The 18,466-nt window shown below is 40.9% G+C and overlaps 1 protein-coding gene across 3 annotated transcripts in view; it reads left to right on the forward strand.

Annotated features, from left to right (window-relative positions):
• Positions 1-18,466, forward strand: part of LOC123498396 (sarcolemmal membrane-associated protein-like) — a 123,560-nt gene that overhangs the window by 47,832 nt on the left and 57,262 nt on the right. For all 3 annotated transcript variants that reach the window (XM_045245503.1, XM_045245502.1, XM_045245504.1), the window contains exons 3-6: positions 5,766-5,903; positions 6,682-6,829; positions 9,713-9,779; positions 10,422-10,569. In XM_045245503.1, the coding sequence (XP_045101438.1) occupies positions 5,766-5,903; positions 6,682-6,829; positions 9,713-9,779; positions 10,422-10,569 (501 nt within the window). The remainder of the gene's footprint in view (positions 1-5,765; positions 5,904-6,681; positions 6,830-9,712; positions 9,780-10,421; positions 10,570-18,466) is intronic.

The raw sequence follows: 18,466 nt of genomic DNA on the forward strand, positions 1-18,466 counted from the left end.
ACATTCCTCGCCTTCCTCTCTTATCCCCTCCTTTCCCCCTACCTCACCTTTCCTGCCTTCCTCTCTTCCCCTCCCTCCCCAACTCACTTCCCCAAGCATAATAATTAAACTCCTCCCGGTAAATCTTCCTTCTGTGTGTTGCCATTGTTTTGAAAGACTGGGTGGGATCACTGTGTTTGTTTTTCTCAGTTTTGGTTATGTGGGGGTGGCCAGTGACGCTGCAAGGCTATAATCATCATCATCATCATCATCATCATCATCGTCATTATTTTGCCTAGTATTATTAGCTTTGGTTATGTGGTGGTGTAAAGTTAAATATATTTACTGTCTATCCGCAGCATTACTATCATCATCGTCATCAATATCAGTACACAAGCTTACGTTTCTGAGTATCGTTGTGTGTCTTGCGATGTAAGGTGAAGATGGTGTATATACGTTACCATTGTTATCATATTGTCGTTTTCACGGGACCCTTGTTTATGTGGCGGTTAGATGTACATCAGCATCACCCCCATCACAGTCACCACCATCACCACCACTACCACCACCATCATTATCATTTAACATCCTTATTTCCTCTAGCAAGGTTTGAGAGGTGTAAAGTTGAGTCTGTGCCACGTGTGTACAATGTTTGTCTGTCTGTTTGTCGAGACCTTTGCTTCCTTATCCTTATCCTTACCAGTACTTCACCCCGCGCCTCACCTTTGCTTCCCTGGTGAGTGAGTTTGTAGCTGCGTGTGAAGCCGTTGCTGTGTTGCCTAAGTCAACGCCTGGGTCAGATCTAGGAACTAATGATTGGTGGTAGTGGTGAATGTACTGAAATTTGATGAATATAGAAAAAAAAAGTAGGATTATGATTGCGTGATTTTAAAGATTTAACCCTTTATCTGGTGCACAATTTGTTCTTGATCACCAACAACTTTCTGGACATTTATTTTATGTACTAAACTCTTAAATATGTGTATAATTCAAAAAGACAATATTATCGTCTTATTCTTTCAAGTGTCTCCTCTCCCTACACGTGAATTCCCGTAAAAAGCCCGTATTGTATTAAAAAGAAAAAAAAAACTACTCTTCCACTGGTCTTGAGATGAGTGAGGGACGGTCTTGGCAGTTTTAATACAAGATGATATAAATAGGAAACGTGGGGCGTATGTGAATGAAGGACCCTCTTAGCAGTTTTAACCCCTTCAGTACTGGAACGCATTTTTACCATGAATTTTGATTATACGATTTTATTTACATAACGAAGGATCTAAACTATTTTATTTACATTGCGAAGGATCTATAAAGATCAAAAGATTAATGGTCCGTGTCTTCACTATTTTAATTCTTCACACAAGTTTCTGAAGCCGATAAAAACGCCAAATAGTAACCAGAATGAATATGAAAACGCGGCATAGCACTGGAGGGGTAGATGATGTACTACAATAAGAGATGTTGTGTTGGCCATAGAAAGACCAGAGGGAAGACTGAATGCCTGGAGGCGGCGTGTGCGGGGCGTGACAGGGATGAACATTGAGGGAGGGACTCGGCAAGACGTCCTGCCCCCCCTAAGGGAAAACAAGGACTTTACACTGAATGATAATGATTTTCCTGGTCTTTGTTTAATCATTGCCCTTTTTTTGTCAGTTATGTATACTTGCCTGTGTTTATTTATCTTACCTTTTTCTTTACTCTTTCTTTATTTGGTGTTCGATTTGATATGAAAGTGTTTTTTACAATATTTATGGTAGTTTTTTTGCTCATTCATTTGGTTAGTCTTTAATCTCTTGGGCTTTTTTGCATTACGGAAATTTGTGGGAAGAGTAAAGAATGGTAAGGTGTTCATTTTTATGGAGTTCACTCATAAATGCAGGGATCGATAGTCTCCTTTAGCCGCGTGTGTGTTATTCACCACGGTTGCCTGCGGGTCACCCAGCCACCCTTTCTCTTACGGAAAGAGCTCAGAGCTCATATATACTGTCCGATCTTCGGGTAGGACTCAGACCACATCACACACCACACACACCAGCAAAGCGAGGCACAACCCCTCTAGTTACATCCCGTGTCTATTTACTGCTAGGTGAACAGGGGCTACACATAAAGAGGCTTGCCCATTTGCCTCGTCGCTCCCGGAACTCGAACCCGGGCCTTCTCGGTTGTGAGCTGAGCGCGCTAACATACACTATGATTGTGTGTGTGTGTGTGTTTCATTGTTTGATCTGCTGCAGTCTCTGACGAGACAGCCAGACGTTACCCTACGGAGCGAGCTCAGAGCTCATTATTTCCGATCTTCGGATAGGTCTGAGACCAGGCACACACCACACACCGGGACAACAAGGTCACAACTCCTCGATTTACATCCCGTACCTACTCACTGCTAGGTGAACAGGGGCTACACGTGAAAGGAGACACACCCAAATATCTCCACCCGGCCGGGGAATCGAACCCCGGTCCTCTGGCTTGTGAAGCCAGCGCTCTAACCACTGAGCTACCGTGTGTGTGTGTGTGTGTGTGTGTGTGTGTGTGTGTGTGTGTGTGTGTGTGTAGTCAAAATGGTACAGAATAGTAAACACGAACCCTGAACCGAGAGATAAGGATGAACTCTTATTATAGTTTTCACCCCTAAATTATTTCCCATTTAATCTCGTTTAGCCATTTTTCCGTAGTAAGAATCAGTATGAGAACAATTAGTGTAAAGTTAATAAATCAGAATAGTAAAAGATGGGTACGTATTTCTCAACTTGTGTGTTATATCTTTTCTTTCTGGACTTCTTGTCATCTTGCGTTCCTTTCTTGATTTCCCCGTATTTCCTCAGCACACGTGTTCTCCAGTGTGCGTGTGTTGACTCTCCACACCTCCCCCTCCTCTCCATACACCGTCCAGCTCAGCCCCACACTGCCACTCAACGCAATCTGTCTTTCCTCATCCCTTAAGTCTCTCTCTCTCTCTCTCTCTCTCTCTCTCTCTCTCTCTCTCTCTCTCTCTCTCTCTCTCTCTCTCTCTCTCTCTCTCTCTCTCTCTCTCTCTCTCTCTCTCTCTCTCTCTCTCTCTCTCTCTCTCTCTCTCTCTCTCTGTAGACATGTACATTCACCTCGTTATTTGAGCCCCCACCCAACTCAGCTTATTAAGCTTAACTTCTTTTTATCATGCTTGGGATCCGTGAAGGGTGTTGTACGGTGCAGATGAAGAAGAGGAGGAGGAGGAGAAGGAGGAGTGTAGGGACAAAAAGTTACTGGATCAGGAGGAGGAGGAAAGGGATAAGAAGGAAACAGAGGATTGTGGGTGGAGTCCTGACTGGAGGGAAAGATAAGGCAGTTGGCAGGAAGCTCAGGAGGTGTTGTGTATCTCCTGGAAGTGGAGAAGGATTGGGAGGGGGAAGGGGAGATGGAAGGAGGAAGACAGGTGTGTTTAGAATTCAAGAGATACATCTGAAACCTCTTATGAGAGAGAGAGAGAGAGAGAGAGAGAGAGAGAGAGAGAGAGAGAATATCACCACAGACAACCACCACCAGCTCCTCCTCCTCAAGATGTTGTATGACCTTGAAAAATGGCCCTTATCAAGATTGAGGAAGAGCTCACTTAGCATCCATCTCGCTCCCATGTGTGTGAGAGAGAGAGAGAGAGAGAGAGAGAGAGAGAGAGAGAATGTCCACTCCTCACGTCCTAGGGTTTGATAGAGGCCTTCTGCGGTGGTGTGTGTTGCGGGACGTGTCTGGGATGGTGGTGTAGTGGTGTGTGTGATGGAAGGATGTGTTGTGGATGAGAGATAGGATGAGATGGTGCGTGGGTGATGAAGTAGTAAATGTCCTGGTGCTGTACAAGACAAGCTGCTGCTGCTGCTATTGGTGTTGGTGATAGCAGTTGTAGTTTTTGTTGTTGTTAATAGTGATTGTGATAGTAATTATTGTTGTTTTAAAAGTTTGAGACCTATTTACTATTTTGGATACTCTTATGTATGTATTTCCATCTTACACACACACACACACACACACACACACACAGGTAGAGAGGAGGTGCACTGGTATCATATTTCAAACGTTGTGACAGAAAATACAAAGGAAGATTGATTTCTGAAGCCGGAGAGAGAGAGAGAGAGAGAGAGAGAGAGAGCTCCCTGTTGGACCTCAAGGGCTCATGGGTCAAGTGAGTTGGCACTCCACAAACACTTCCTCATCCTTACTCTTGTCTGTAACTCTCTCTCTCTCTCTCTCTCTCTCTCTCTCTCTCTCTCTCTCTCTCTCTCTCTCTCTCTCTCTCTCTCTCTCTCTCTCTCTCTCTCTCTCTCTCTGACACAAGATCCTCTCCTCACCTTAGGGTTTTCTGCACATCATCTTAATAATGATTCAAATAACATGGACATAACCTCAAACCAGACACTCTTCTCATTAATGTCACATCATCCTTACCTAGAATTTTGTGCTCTTCCTGCCTCCTTCCTTCTCTTCCTCTCATCTCTTTATTTCTATCCTTTACCATACCTAATTGTTGTTTTCACACACACACACACACACACACACACACACACACACACTCTATTATTGCTACTTGGATTTGAGTCCTCAGCAGGGTTCAGAAGTAGTAGTAGTAGTAGTGGTGGGGATGGTGGTGGTGGTGGTGGTGTGCTGCCAAGACCAGTGTGTTGCTGTTCCTGGGGTAACCTGATCCATGCAGCTCTGGGGTGAGGGTGGGCTTGGGACAGACACACACACACACACACACACACACACACACACACACACACACACACACACACACACACACACACACCCGGTAGCTCAGTGGTTAGAGCGCTGGCTTCACAAGCCAGAGGACCGGGGTTTGATTCCCTGGCCAGGTGGAGATATTTGGGTGTGTCTCCTTTCACGTGTAGCCCCTGTTCACCTAGCAGTGAGTAGGTACGGGATGTAAATCGAGGAGTTGTGACCTTGTTGTCCCGGTGTGTGGTGTGTGCCTGGTCTCAGGCCTATCAGAAGATCGGAAATAATGAGCTCTGAGCTCGTTCCGTAGGGTAACGTCTGGCTGTCTCGTCAGAGACTGCAGCAGATCAAACAGTGAAACACACACACACACACACACACACACACACACACACACACACACACACACACACACACACACACACACACACACCTGTCATTCCTCCTCATGCCTCCTCTACATCTGTGAATATTTTAGGAATACTTTAGTTTGTCTTCAGGGTGATATATTAAGCTCTCTCTCTCTCTCTCTCTCTCTCTCTCTCTCTCTCTCTCTCTCTCTCTCTCTCTCTCTCTCTCTCTCTCTCTCTCTCTCTCTCTCTCTCTCTCTCTCTCTCTCTCTCACACACACACACACACACACAACAATAGCAGGAACAAAAAATGATGATGATGATAATAGGTTGTCCTGTATGTATTTGTAAATGACAGTCTGCACCATTACTTGCATCTCACTTATTTCTCTCCTCTACACAGGAACAAACTCTTATTCCTTGATCTATCTGTTAAGATTGCAACTAGTACCTAATAGTATGCATAATATTTTCAAGTGACAGACAACACCATTCTCTACAATCACTTATCTCTTCTCAACACAGCAGAGAACTCAAGCCCCAACTTTCCTGTCAAGATTGTAACAAATGATAATAATAATAGTGTGTACAGTTTATATATATATATATATATATATATATATATATATATATATATATATATATATATATATATATATATATATATATATATATAAATGGCAGGCCACACCCTTTCCTGCATCTCACTTGTCTCTTCTCTTCATACAGGAAAGAACTCTAGTCCTCGACCAATCAGTCAAGATTGGTCGGTCAGTGGCCCGCGCCCGGCCTGCCACCAACAATGCCATCTTTGACTGCAAGGTGCTCTCCAGAAACCATGCCCTCCTGTGGTATGAGAATGGCAAGGTGAGGACCCTGTGGTGTTCAGTCATAGATAGATAGATAGCTTATTGATCACAGTGCACAGGAATTTCAATCTTGATATCCAAAAACAGTTGTAACAATACAAGAACATACACACCTGGTGCCTTATCTGCATACATGTATACTTGAAGTCATGTCTCTCCCTGTTGCTTTTCATTTGTCTTGGTTCAGGCTCACACACTTTGCCATGAGCATAAATATTTCACCCCCCCTCCCTCCCAGTATTGTCAATATTGATCCCTTTTACCATTAAACTCTTGTATGCTTCTCCCAACCTGACATGAACTATTTCAAGAGGGAGATTTAAAGATGTCTCATAACTTGGATAGTTTTTTTCATTGTACTGTTGTAACTGGTAGGAGTAATAAGTGGTTCTAGAGGTGGCTGATGGGTATAGGGAGAAATGAGATTATACTTGAATGGATGGCCTGGAACTGATTGGCACTCAATACATAAATGGAGAAGATTGCAGGGAACTTTTTTTTTCTATCATGCAGTGGAACTGTAGATGATGATGATGATAATGAAAACCAGGTCTTGTAACTACAGCAACTCTTAGTAAACCAAAAGTAACTACATTATGCTCTATTCATCCCTCTAAACTTGTTCTTTTTAACTTCTCCACAACTTCCCCTCACCTACACTCAATCTTATCTTATCTTTCATTTCTCATAACTTATATCTTTTAACTTTGTTACCACTGCAACAAGAGCATAACATTCACCTTTAACTCCCTTCCTCTCTCTTTTGTCTTTCTCAGTTTTATCTGCAGGACACTAAGAGCAGCAATGGCACCTTCGTCAACAACCAACGACTCAGCAAGGGCTCAGAAGAGTCTGCACCGCGGGAAGTGTGCTCAGGGGACATTGTGCAGTTTGGTGTCGATGTCATGGAGAACTCTAGAAAAGGTGTGGATGGGTGGATATTTTTATCAAGTTAAATACAGAATATGACAGTTAATAATTTTCCATCACCATATTTGTTTCCATGTTTATCTTAAGAGTGCGTACCTCACCAGGGATTAACAAACCAAGTGCATTTTTGTATACATAAATATTTCGGAGTTTCACTGTTTGCATTCAGCTGACACTTTAGTGGAAATAGCTAATTTTCTACCATGTTTTTTTTATTATGCTAGTGGTACTTTAAGAAGGAACCTGTATCATTAATGGGGAGAATGCCCATGAGAACCTGGCTCATCATCTGTGTGGCCTTTGAAAACTGTCCATGTAAACAAATAAAGCACTAAAAAATAGACTTTAGTAGTAATGATAGTGTATTTACATATTTGTACTGTACAGGGTTCGAGTGGGGCTCATAGTGTCCTGTCTCCATATCTCTACTTATATATTTTCTTTAAGCTATGCACATTATGTGCTGTAACAATTTCATCATTCAATGCATTCCACTTTTCCACCATTCTATGTGGATAACTGTATTTTCTAATGCCATTAACTACTTTATACAATATTATTAGGTCTCCTCTTTCTCTTCTATCTTGTAAGGTTGGCAGTCCCATTTCCTTCAGCCTTTCTTCATATGTTAGGTCTTTTATCTTTGGCACCATCTTTGTAGCTATCCTCTGGATCCATTCTAATCTTCTCATATCCTTTTTCAAGCTTGGCGACCACACCACTGCTGCATATTCCAACTTTGGACGTATCATACTCATAATAATTTTTTTCATCATATCCTTGTCCAAGTACTGAAATGCCACCCTAATATTAGTCAATATTTTTATGCATTGATCAAAATATCTTGTGTGTTTTTTCGGGTATCAGAGTTTCTTGTATAACCACTCCCAGATCTTTTTCCTCTCCCATCAAATAGTTCCATACTGGTCTTCTCTTACTCTTTCTTAATTTCAATACATGGCATTTCTTGGCATGGTATTCTAACTTCCACTTCTTACTCCACTCATAAATTTTGTCTATATCTTCCTGCAGCATCAAACGGTCTTCTCAGGTCTTGATTACTCTTAGCAATTTTGCATCATCAGCAAACAAATTAATATAACTGGTCATTCCATTCTGTATGTCATTTACATATACCTGGAACATAATGGGGGCTAACACTGACCCTTGTGGCACTCCACTTGTTACTTTACTCCAGGATGAGTATACATCTTTGATCACCATTTATCTCTGTCTTTTAAGTAATCCCTTATCCAGTCTAACATTATTCCTCTCAGTCCTTCTATGTTCTCTAACTTCCAAAGTAGTCTGCTATGAGGAGCTTTATCAAAAGCCTTTTAGTCGTGTGTGTGTGTGTGTGTGTGTGTGTGTGTGTGTGTGTGTGTGTGTGTGTGTGTGTGTGTGTGTGTGTGTGTGTGTGTGTGTGTGTGTATATTTACTTAGTTGTATAGTACAGAGTTTCAGCAGGCCTCATAATTTCCTGTCTCCCTGACTCCATTTATCCAATTTTTCCTTAAGTTATGCACATTATGTACTGTAACAACTTCATTATTCAATGCATTCCACCGGTCCACTGTTCTGTGTGGAAATCTGTATTTTCCAATATCCTTCTCACACTTGCCTCATCCTGATGATCTTTACATGACCTCTTGTCCTTCCATCTTCTGTCACCAGCACCAGGTCGTCTTTGTCTATCTTTTCTAATCTTATATCTTTTTTAGAGCTCAGAGACCACACCACTACATATCCAGCTTTGGACATATCATGCTTGTGATGATTTTTTCATCATATCTTTGCCCATGAATTGAAATGCCACTCTTATATAAGTCAACATGTTATATGATATACCAAATATCTTGCTATGTGTTTTTGGTGGTTCAGATTTTCCTGTATAATCACTCCCAGTTCTTTTTCCTCTTTAGTCATCATTATTTGTTCCTCTCCCATCAAATAGTTCCATATCGGTCTTCTTTTGCTCTTTTCTAGTTCCATTACATGACATTTCCTGGCATTGAACTCCAATTTCCACTTTACATAAATCTGAAACATAATGGGGACTAACACTGACCCTTGTGGCACTCTGCTAGTTACTTTACTCCAAGATGAGTATGTATCTGATCACAGTTCTCATTTCCCTATCCTTCAAATAATCTCTTGTCCATTCAAGCAGAGTTCCTCACAGTCCTCCTATGTTCTCTAGTTTCCAAAGTAGTCTACCATGAGGGACTTTATCAAAAGCCTTTTTAATATAAGGTATATTGTGTCTACCCATCCATCTCTGTTTTCAAGTTCTGCAATAACCCTGAGTAGAAGCTTAATAAGTTTGATAAACATGACTGCCCTGTCTTGAACCCAAATTGTCTGTTTGATATGACTTGCTCCTCTTCTAGAAATTTAACCCATTTTTCTTTGATAATTATTTCACATAACTTCCCAAAAACACTTGTGACACTGGTCTGTAGTTTAGTGGTTCAGTTGCTTTTCCTCCTTTAAATATCGGTATTACGTTGGCTCTCTTCCATTCTAGTGGAACTTTTCCTTCATTTATTGAACTTGTAATTATTTTCCAAATTGGATCCAGTAGTTGCTCTTGACATTATTTTAACACCCAGCCTGATACACCACCTGGCTCCATATCTTTTCTGACATCCAACTTCTCCAATAATCTTCCAATATCCTCTTTATGTACTGCGATCTCCTGTAATCCTTGGCAAACCCATGTCCTATTAGGTTCTGTGAAATCATGTGTGTGTGTGTGTGTGTGTGTGTGTGTGTGTGTGTGTGTGTGTGTGTGTGACCAACCACATAGATATTTTTATTTAAACTAAAAACTGGAGAGCGCCAGCACATGTAAATCTTTAACTTTCCTTCATGCAGTGACGCATGGATGTATAGTTGCCACCTTAAAGCTGTACATGCCTGATGGACAGGAAGCCAAAGCCAGGTGAGTTAAAGACAGAGAACAGTCAAGCAGTTTATTGTGTATTAAATTGGAATAGTCTTTTGTCGGAATATGTAAAGTAGTATGAGTTTAGTGTTTGGGATTGGCTTGATATGTACGAATGTTTTGTCACAAGTAGCCTCCACATTTTCTTAGAGTTACAAGAGAAGTGGAAAAATAATGTAAGAAGGAAGTATGTTTATGAGTGATACTGTGGGGGAAATGGGGTTCAGTATGTACTGGTGTGGTGTTCTGTAATTGAATATATGACAGATTGTTTATAGCACAGTACAGACAGGCCTGTGTGTACTTTTTTTGTTGCCAGTCAATCCATTATTTTTCTTTAATGAAAGCCATAGCCATTGGGTTAGTAAGGAACATTACAGTAATTTACAAGTAGTCAGGCTTATTAAAGTTTAGGTATGCATTGATGAACTTAATATAGACCTTAATCTTGGTCTCATTGCCTTTCTCTTACATATCACTCTTCTCTGATTGAGTTCCAGTGTTAAAACACAATTATTGTTTGTGTTGAAACTACTAATTTTTCCATACTGTTTGTTAAAATCTTCAATTTAATGCAGTATATTAGACACATGATAGCTTTCCCTTAAACTTTTGCTAATATTGACATGTTCCCCACAGTCCATCGACAGCAGTGGGAGGTGCTGTGTCCAGTGTGACTGCCCAAGAGCTGTACCAGTTAAGGACATACCTGCAGGAGGCACAGCACAGGGAGCAGCAGATAGAAACCAAGCTGGCTGCGCTGCAACGCCTCGTGTCTTCCACTCAGGTACACCACGATTAAATACTCAGCTGCAAATATTATACCATTTATTTTAAGTAACATTAATTGCATTTGCCATTTTAAATATGGATGCAGAGAACCATGGGGACAAGGTTAGGAAATTCTCAAATACAGTATTACCTCGAGATACGATCACCCCAACATACGATTTTATTTCTATATACGACAAAAAATTTCATAATTTACACCTTGAAATACAAAGATATTTTTAAGATACGAATAGCCATCGGTAGGTGTCCACCCAAACATTCAGCTCGCGTTGTTCACCCTTTGTGCATGTATGTGTCTGTGCTCCTTGGCAGTGTCTATTTTTTCTTAAGTTTTGATCATGGGTCCTAAAAGTGCAAGTTTGGCAAGAAACACACAAAATAGCCTGTATTCACATACTGATTACACTTAGAAATTCAATAAACGAGTGAGTACAAATGGTGTTCTGCCCACAAGCAACTCTTCCTCTTTGCAATGCAAAAAATCAGAAGTCTAGATGTCATGGTTACCAAATATCACAGGTTGAATGAGGTAGTATCATCAGTTTACGTGGCCTTGCGTCCAATTGGATTCAGCGGCCTTGGCTGGAGCGAGAGAAAACAGGCCCCTTGTATCCTCTCTCTCTCTCTCTCTCTCTCTCTCTCTCTCTCTCTCTCTCTCTCTCTCTCTCTCTCTCTCTCTCTCTCTCTCTCTCTCTCTCTCTCTCTCTCTCCTGTTCTGATACCACCACTCTCATTCAAAAGTTGTCTCCCCATAACATGGCGAGAGACCTGAGGTAGAGAAGTAAGTCATGCAAGAGAGGTGGCGGAATCAGACACAGTGAAATCACTGTCGCTCCCACAATCCATCGTTGGTGACACAGTGACGTAGGGTATATGTTTACTCCTGATGAGTGTTGCCAAGCAAAGAAAACGGGAAGCATATAGCCATAAAAAGCCTAAACGTCTGTCGACGTGCCCCAAGTCTTGCGTCAAGAACGTCTATCGATGCGTCCCGAGTTTTGTGGGTTAAGTTGTTATTTTGGGCAATATAGTTCATTTATATCATGCATACAATAAAAATTGTATTTACTGGCAACCCCTACTTAACGAATGGGTTCCTAAAAAAAATGTTCGTTAAGCGAACTTTCGTTAAGCAAACTAATTATAACAAGTTTAACCCCTGACTTGAACTTCCATTGAGAGTAAACAAAGCGAGAGTGCATCACAGTACAGTAAAAGGTTTAATGAAAGTAAAAATAATGAAGTTAAACATTTAACCAGTTTGATTTAAGACTAAGTCATTATAATGTAATCTAATATATGTATGTAAGTAACTTATAATGTTGATGATCTTAAATTTATGAAGGGAGGCAGAGTGGAGCAGGAAATATGCTAGCTGGCAACCTGTGGAATGTAAACAAAGGACCCATCATTGTACCGCATACTAAACTTATGTACCACATTTCCACAAGGCTTTCCGTTTTATCCATTGCAGAGTTTGAGTTCAGATGGTTCTTTTAGCTTGAAAGGAAGATATGGTTTTACCAGCCTTTTTAATAGAGTCTGCTGACTTGAAAATAGTAGAGACAGTAGATGGAGTCAAGCCATGGTGGGGAGCAATGCTTTTAATTTTCTCGTCTCGTGTCTGTAAATAATATCCAGCTTCACTCCGAGAGTAATAGACTTCCTGGTCTTCTTAGCAACGCTAGGTGACATTGCAGGGCATTTTGGTGGCACGTTGAGTGAGGGAAGAGGAGCTGCTGCTGACGCTGTTATTGTTTTGAACTGGGGGAGTGACTGGTGCGCGTTTTGTCCATGAGAGGCGCTGGTGTATTCAAATGCTTGTCGGCCTGCGTCATACGGGGGGCTTTCAAACTTGGAAAAGATTATCTGGATAAAATTTTGTTAAAGCGAGTTTGGTGTTCATTAAACGAGCAGATGGTAGTAAAAGGAAATGTTCGTCGTAGCGACATTTCGTTGTGTGAACCTTCGTTAAGCAGGGGTTGAATATATCTTATATTAAATCTATATGTGGTTGGTATTTAAAGCATGTTAATTTTTTTTAGGGGATAAATTCATATCACAAGAACGAATTAATTCTATTTCCATTAATTTCTATGGGAAAAGTTGATTTGATATACAATTTTTTTTACATACAACGACTGTCACAGAACAAATTCAATTCTTATGTCGTGGTACCACTGTATATGTATACAGGCAATCCCCACTTAACGAAGGTTGACACAACGCAATTTCGTTACACCGAAGGTTTCATTTTACTACCATCTGCTCATTTAACGAACACCAAACTCGCTTTAGCGAAGTTTTATCCAGGTATTTTTTTCTAAGTTTGAAAGCCCCGCCGTATCACGCAAGCCAACAGGCTTTTGAATACACCAGCGCCTCTCATGGACAAAACGCGCACCACTCACTCCCCCTAGTTGAAAACAATGTCACCAGCACCTCATCTTCCCTCACTCAACTTACTACCAAAACGCCCTGCAATGTCGCCTAGCGTTGCTAAGACCAGGAGAGGCGAGAAAACTAATAGCATTGCTCGCTTGACTCCATCTACTGTCTCTACTATTTTCAAGTCAGCAGACTCTATTAAGAAGGCTGGTGAGACCGTATCTTCCTTGAAAGCTAAAAGACCCACCTGAACTCGTGACTCTACAATGGATGAAATGGAAAGCCTTGTGGAAATGTGGTACATAAGTTTTGTAAGTGATACAATGATGTGCCCTTTGTTTACATTCCACAGGTTGCCAGTTAGTGTCTTTCCCGTTTCACTCTCCCTCCCTTCATAAATTTAAGCTCAACATTATAAAGTTACGTACATACATACATTAGTGTACATTATAATGACATATTAAACTGCTTAAATGTTTAACTTCATAATTTTTACTTTCATTAAACCTTTCACTGTACTATGATGCACTCTCACTTTGTTTACTCACAATGGATTTTCAAGTTATAATCGATTCGCTTAACGAAGTTTCGCTTAATGAAGGGTTTTTTAGGAACGTAACCCCTTCATTAAGCGGGGGTTGCCTGTATATATATATATATATATATATATATATATATATATATATATATATATATATATATATATATATATATATATATATATATACAGGCAATCCCTGCTTAACGAAGGTTCACACAATGAAATTTCGCTACAACGAACATTTCCTTTTACTACCATCTGCTCGTTTAACAAACACCAAACTCACTGTAATGAAATTTTATCCAGGTAATTTTTTCCAAGTTTTAAAGCCCCGCCATATCACGGAAGCCGACAGGCTTTTGAATACACCAGCGCCTCTCGTGGACAAAATACGCACCGCTCACTCCCCAAGTTCAAAACAATAACATCGTCAGCAGCAGCTCGTCTTCCCTCACTCAACATGCCACAAAAACACTCTGCAATGTCGCCTAGTGTTGCTAAGAAGCCCAGGAAGTTTCTTACTCTCGAAGTGAAGTTGGATATTACTCACAGACACAAGAGAGGCAAGAAAACTAACAGCATTGCTTGCCAACATGGCTTGACTCCATCTACTGTCTACTATCTTCAAGTTGGCAGACTCTATTATGAAGGCTGATGAGACCGTATCATCCTTACAAGGTAAAGGAACCACCTGAACTCTGCAATGGATAAAATGCAAAGCCTTGTGGAAATGTGGTACATAAGTTTTGTATGCGGTACAATGATGCAACTTTTTTTTTTTTTTTTTTTTTTTTTTTTTTTTTTTTTTTTTACCATGTGGGCTTTTCACGGGAATTTATGGGCTAAAGGGGATACTTTTGGGTACCTTATCTCAAAGCTGCAGCTAGGAAACCGTTGCCCCATGAGGAAGCCCAACCTACACTCGGACCGTGGACAGGATTCGAACCCGTGCGCTTGGAGATCCCTCAGATCCCAAAGCACGCATGGTTCCACTGTACCACGGCACTTTGTTTACATTCGACAGGTTGCCGGTTAGTGTCTTTCCCGTTTCACTTTCCCTCCTTTCGTAAATTTAAGATCATCGACATCAACATTATAAAGTTACTTACATACATACATTAGTGTACATTATAATGACTTAGTCTTATATTAAACTGCCTAAATGTTTAACTTCTTAATTTTTTATTAAACCTTTCACTGTACATGATGCACTCTCGCTTTTACTCTCAATGGAAGTTCAAGTCAGGGGTCAAACTTGTTATAACTGTTCGCTTAACAAAGTTTTTTTTTAGGAACGTAACCCGTTCATTAAGCTGGGGTTGCCTGTGTATATATATATATATATATATATATATATATATATATATATATATATATATATATATATATATATATATATATATACACATACATACACACACACACACACACAGTAAGTCCTCGTTATACGATACATAAGCTTTCCTGAAAACCTTACCGTAAATCGAAATTACTGTATACTGAACCCATTATAACATGTAATAATAGGGAATGCGTTCCACCACATCAAAAGTCACCCCTACAGAAATGAAAATACATGAAAACAGTCATAAAAAAAAAAATGTAAAGTACTGTGCAAAAGAAATAAACAAAACTTTTTTTATTTACCTTTCATTCGCCATATATTCTATCAGATGATGTCCCTCCCGAGGCTAAGGGACAGTAGTGATTTCAGCCCTTACTCATCTTCTGCTGAGTGGACAGATGAGGATAAGATGTCATCTGCATTGTTGGAAGTAGATGTGGAAGGGCCAACTGTAGCAGGGTCAGCACTTTTCACTGGTTTGAAGAAAGAGGATATGGAGGAAGGACCAGCTGTACCAGGGTCAACACATTTCACTGGTTTGAAGAAAGAGGATATGGAGGAAGGGCCAGCTGTAGCAAGGTCGGCAGGTGTGACAGGGACGGCATGTCTGACTGGCTTGGAAGAACGAGTAGATGGAGGACTGTTTGGTTTTTCTTATTTTTTTCATCATAGATTTCTTGATAAATTTTGACACTTTTCTCTACGTCATGAGCCACTTTGCTACTCCTGGCAGGATTTGAGTCATGTTCCTTCAGGGTTTCCAGAGCTTTTTCAATACCACCGAGACATTCTCTAAGAGTTTTGATGTCCAGGCCACGCACAGGTTCTTCTTCCTTGTCTCCCTCTTTTTCTGCCTCCTGTGATGCCTTGTCTAGCTCTATAAGTTCATCATTTGAGAGAGGTTCAACATGGATTTCCAAAAGATCTTGATCATCATCATCATCAACTTCATCGAAGCCAGCCCTATGGCACAGATTTACTATGTCATTTCTCATCGTACCGATGTCGTCTTCAGCAAAGCCTGGGAAGTCATGCGCACATTCTGGCCATGCTTTATTCCACGCAAAGTTCATGGTAGACATCTTCACTTCGTCCCAAGATGACTTGATGTTATCTAAGGTGTGCTTGATGTTATATGACTTTCCCCATTCTCTGATAGTGGGCTTGCCAGGCGCATCTGTGCCCTTTTACAGTTGCTGCATGGTTCGCCGCTGGTAGTAGGCTTTGAGTGTTTGCCATAATTATTATGAATATATTTGTACTTACAATAATTAATAATAATTAATATTCCATTATTCATCTAATTAGTAATGCATGTAAGTAATACGTAATGCAGATATAAAAGAAAGGGGGGGAGGGGAAGAGATAACAGGCTCCTAGGGTGGTCAAGTTAAAGTCAGTACCTTGAGTGGCGGGAAGGTGTGGCGTGGATGATGTCATTACCCGTTCCCCAGTGCAGGGCCTCTAGGATGACATGAGCAGATACCGTATCTGTGAATTTTTTGTACTGTATATCGAATTGAGGTAGTAATTTCCAAATACCATAACTGAATTTACCGGATAAAGAACTACCATATAACGAGGACTTACTGTATATATATATATATATATATATATATATATATATATATATATATATATATATATATATATATATAATTTTTACGTAGGGAAGAGGGCCAGCCAAGGGCAAAAAAAAAAAGAAAGTTAGAAAAAGGCCCATTTGAGCGCTGGCTCTCCAAAGAGTTCAAAAAGTGCCAAAACCGTCAGCCAGAATTAGGGGAACAAATGCCTCAATACCTCCCTCTTAAAAGAAGACAACTTGTAGGAATTCGGAAATACAGATGCAGGGAGGGAGTTCCAGAGTTTACCAGTGAAAGAGATGAATGATTGAGTGTACTGGTTAACTCTTGCATTAGAGAGTTGGACAGAATAGGGATGAGAGGAAGAAGAAAGCCTTGTGCAGCGTGGCCGCAGGAGGGGAGGCATGCAGTTAGCAAGATCAGTAGAACAGTTACCATGAAAATAGCGATAAAATATAGAAAGGGATGCAACATTTCGGCGGTGAGAAAGAGACTGAAGACAGTTAGTCAGAGGAGGGGAGTTGATGAGACGAAGAGCTTTTGATTCCACCCTATCAAGCAAAGCTGTGTGAACCCCCCCAAACATGCAAAGAGTACTCCATACAGGGACGGATAAGGCCCTTATACAGAGTAAGCAGTTGGAGGGGCGAGAAAAACTGTCGGAGACGCCTCAGAACACCTAATTTCATAGAAGCTGTTTTAGCAAGAGATGAGATGTGAAGTTTCCAGTTAAGATTATGAGCAAAGGACAGACCGAGGATATTCATTGTGGAAGAGGGAGACAGTTGAGTGTCATTGAAGAAGAGGGGATAGTTGTCTGGAAGGTTGTGTCGAGTTGATAGATGGAGGAATTGAGTTTTGAGGCATTGAAAACTACTAGATTTTCTCTGCCCCAATCGGAAATCTTAGAAAGATCGGAAGTCAGGCGTTCCGTGGCGTCCCGCGTGATCTGTTGATTTCCTGAAGGGTTGGACGTCTCTGAAAGAACGTGGAAAGATGTAGGGTGGTATCATCAGCGTAGGAGTGGATAGGGCAAGAAGTTTGGTTAAGAAGGTCATTAATGAATAATAGAAAGAGAGTGGGTGACAGGACAGAACCCTGAGGAACACCACTATTAATAGGTTTAGGAGAAGAACAGTAGCCGTCTACCACAGCAGCAATAGAGCGGTCGGAAAGGAAACTTGAGATAAAGTTGCAGAGAGAAGGATAGAAGCCGTAGGAGGGCAGTTTTGAAATCAAAGCTTTATGCCAGACTCTATCAAAAGCTTTTGATATGTCTAACGCAACAGCAAAAGTTTCACCGAAATCTCTAAAAGAGGATGACCAAGACTCAGTAAGGAAAGCCAGAAGATCACCAGTAGAGCGACCTTGACGGAAGCCATACTGGCGATCAGACAGAAGATTGTGAAGTGACAGATGTTTGAGAATCTTCCTATTCAGGATAGATTCAAAACTTTAGACAAGCAAGAGATTAAAGCTATAGGACGGTAGTTTGAGGGGTTAGAACGGTCACCCTTTTAGGAACAGGCTGAATGTAGGCGAACTTCCAGCAGGAAGGAAAGGTAGAAGTCGATAGACAAAGTTGGAAGAGTTTGGCCAGGCAAGGTGCAAGCACAGAAGCACAGTTTTTGAGAACAATAGGAGGGACCCCATCAGGTCCATAAGCCTTCCGAGGGTTTAGGCCAGCAAGGGCATGGAAAACATCATTACGAAGAATTTTGATTGTAGACATGAAATAGTCAGAGGGAGGAGGAGAGGGAGGACAAGCCCAGAATCGTCCAAGGTGGAGTTGTGAGCAAAGGTTTGAGAAAAGAGTTCAGCTTTAGAGACAGAAGAGATGGCAGTGGTGCCATCAGGATGAAATAAAGGAGGAAAGATGAAGAAGTGAAGTTATTTGAGATGTTTTTGGCTAGATGCCAGAAGTCACGAGGAGAGTTTGAGTTTGAAAGATTTTGACATTTCCTATTTATGAAAGAGTGTTTGGCAAGTTGAAGAACAGACTTGGCATGATTCCGGCAGAGATATAAAGTGCATG

The sequence above is a fragment of the Portunus trituberculatus genome, chromosome 48 (assembly GCF_017591435.1).
Source record: "Portunus trituberculatus isolate SZX2019 chromosome 48, ASM1759143v1, whole genome shotgun sequence".
Taxonomy (NCBI): Eukaryota; Metazoa; Arthropoda; class Malacostraca; order Decapoda; family Portunidae; genus Portunus; species Portunus trituberculatus.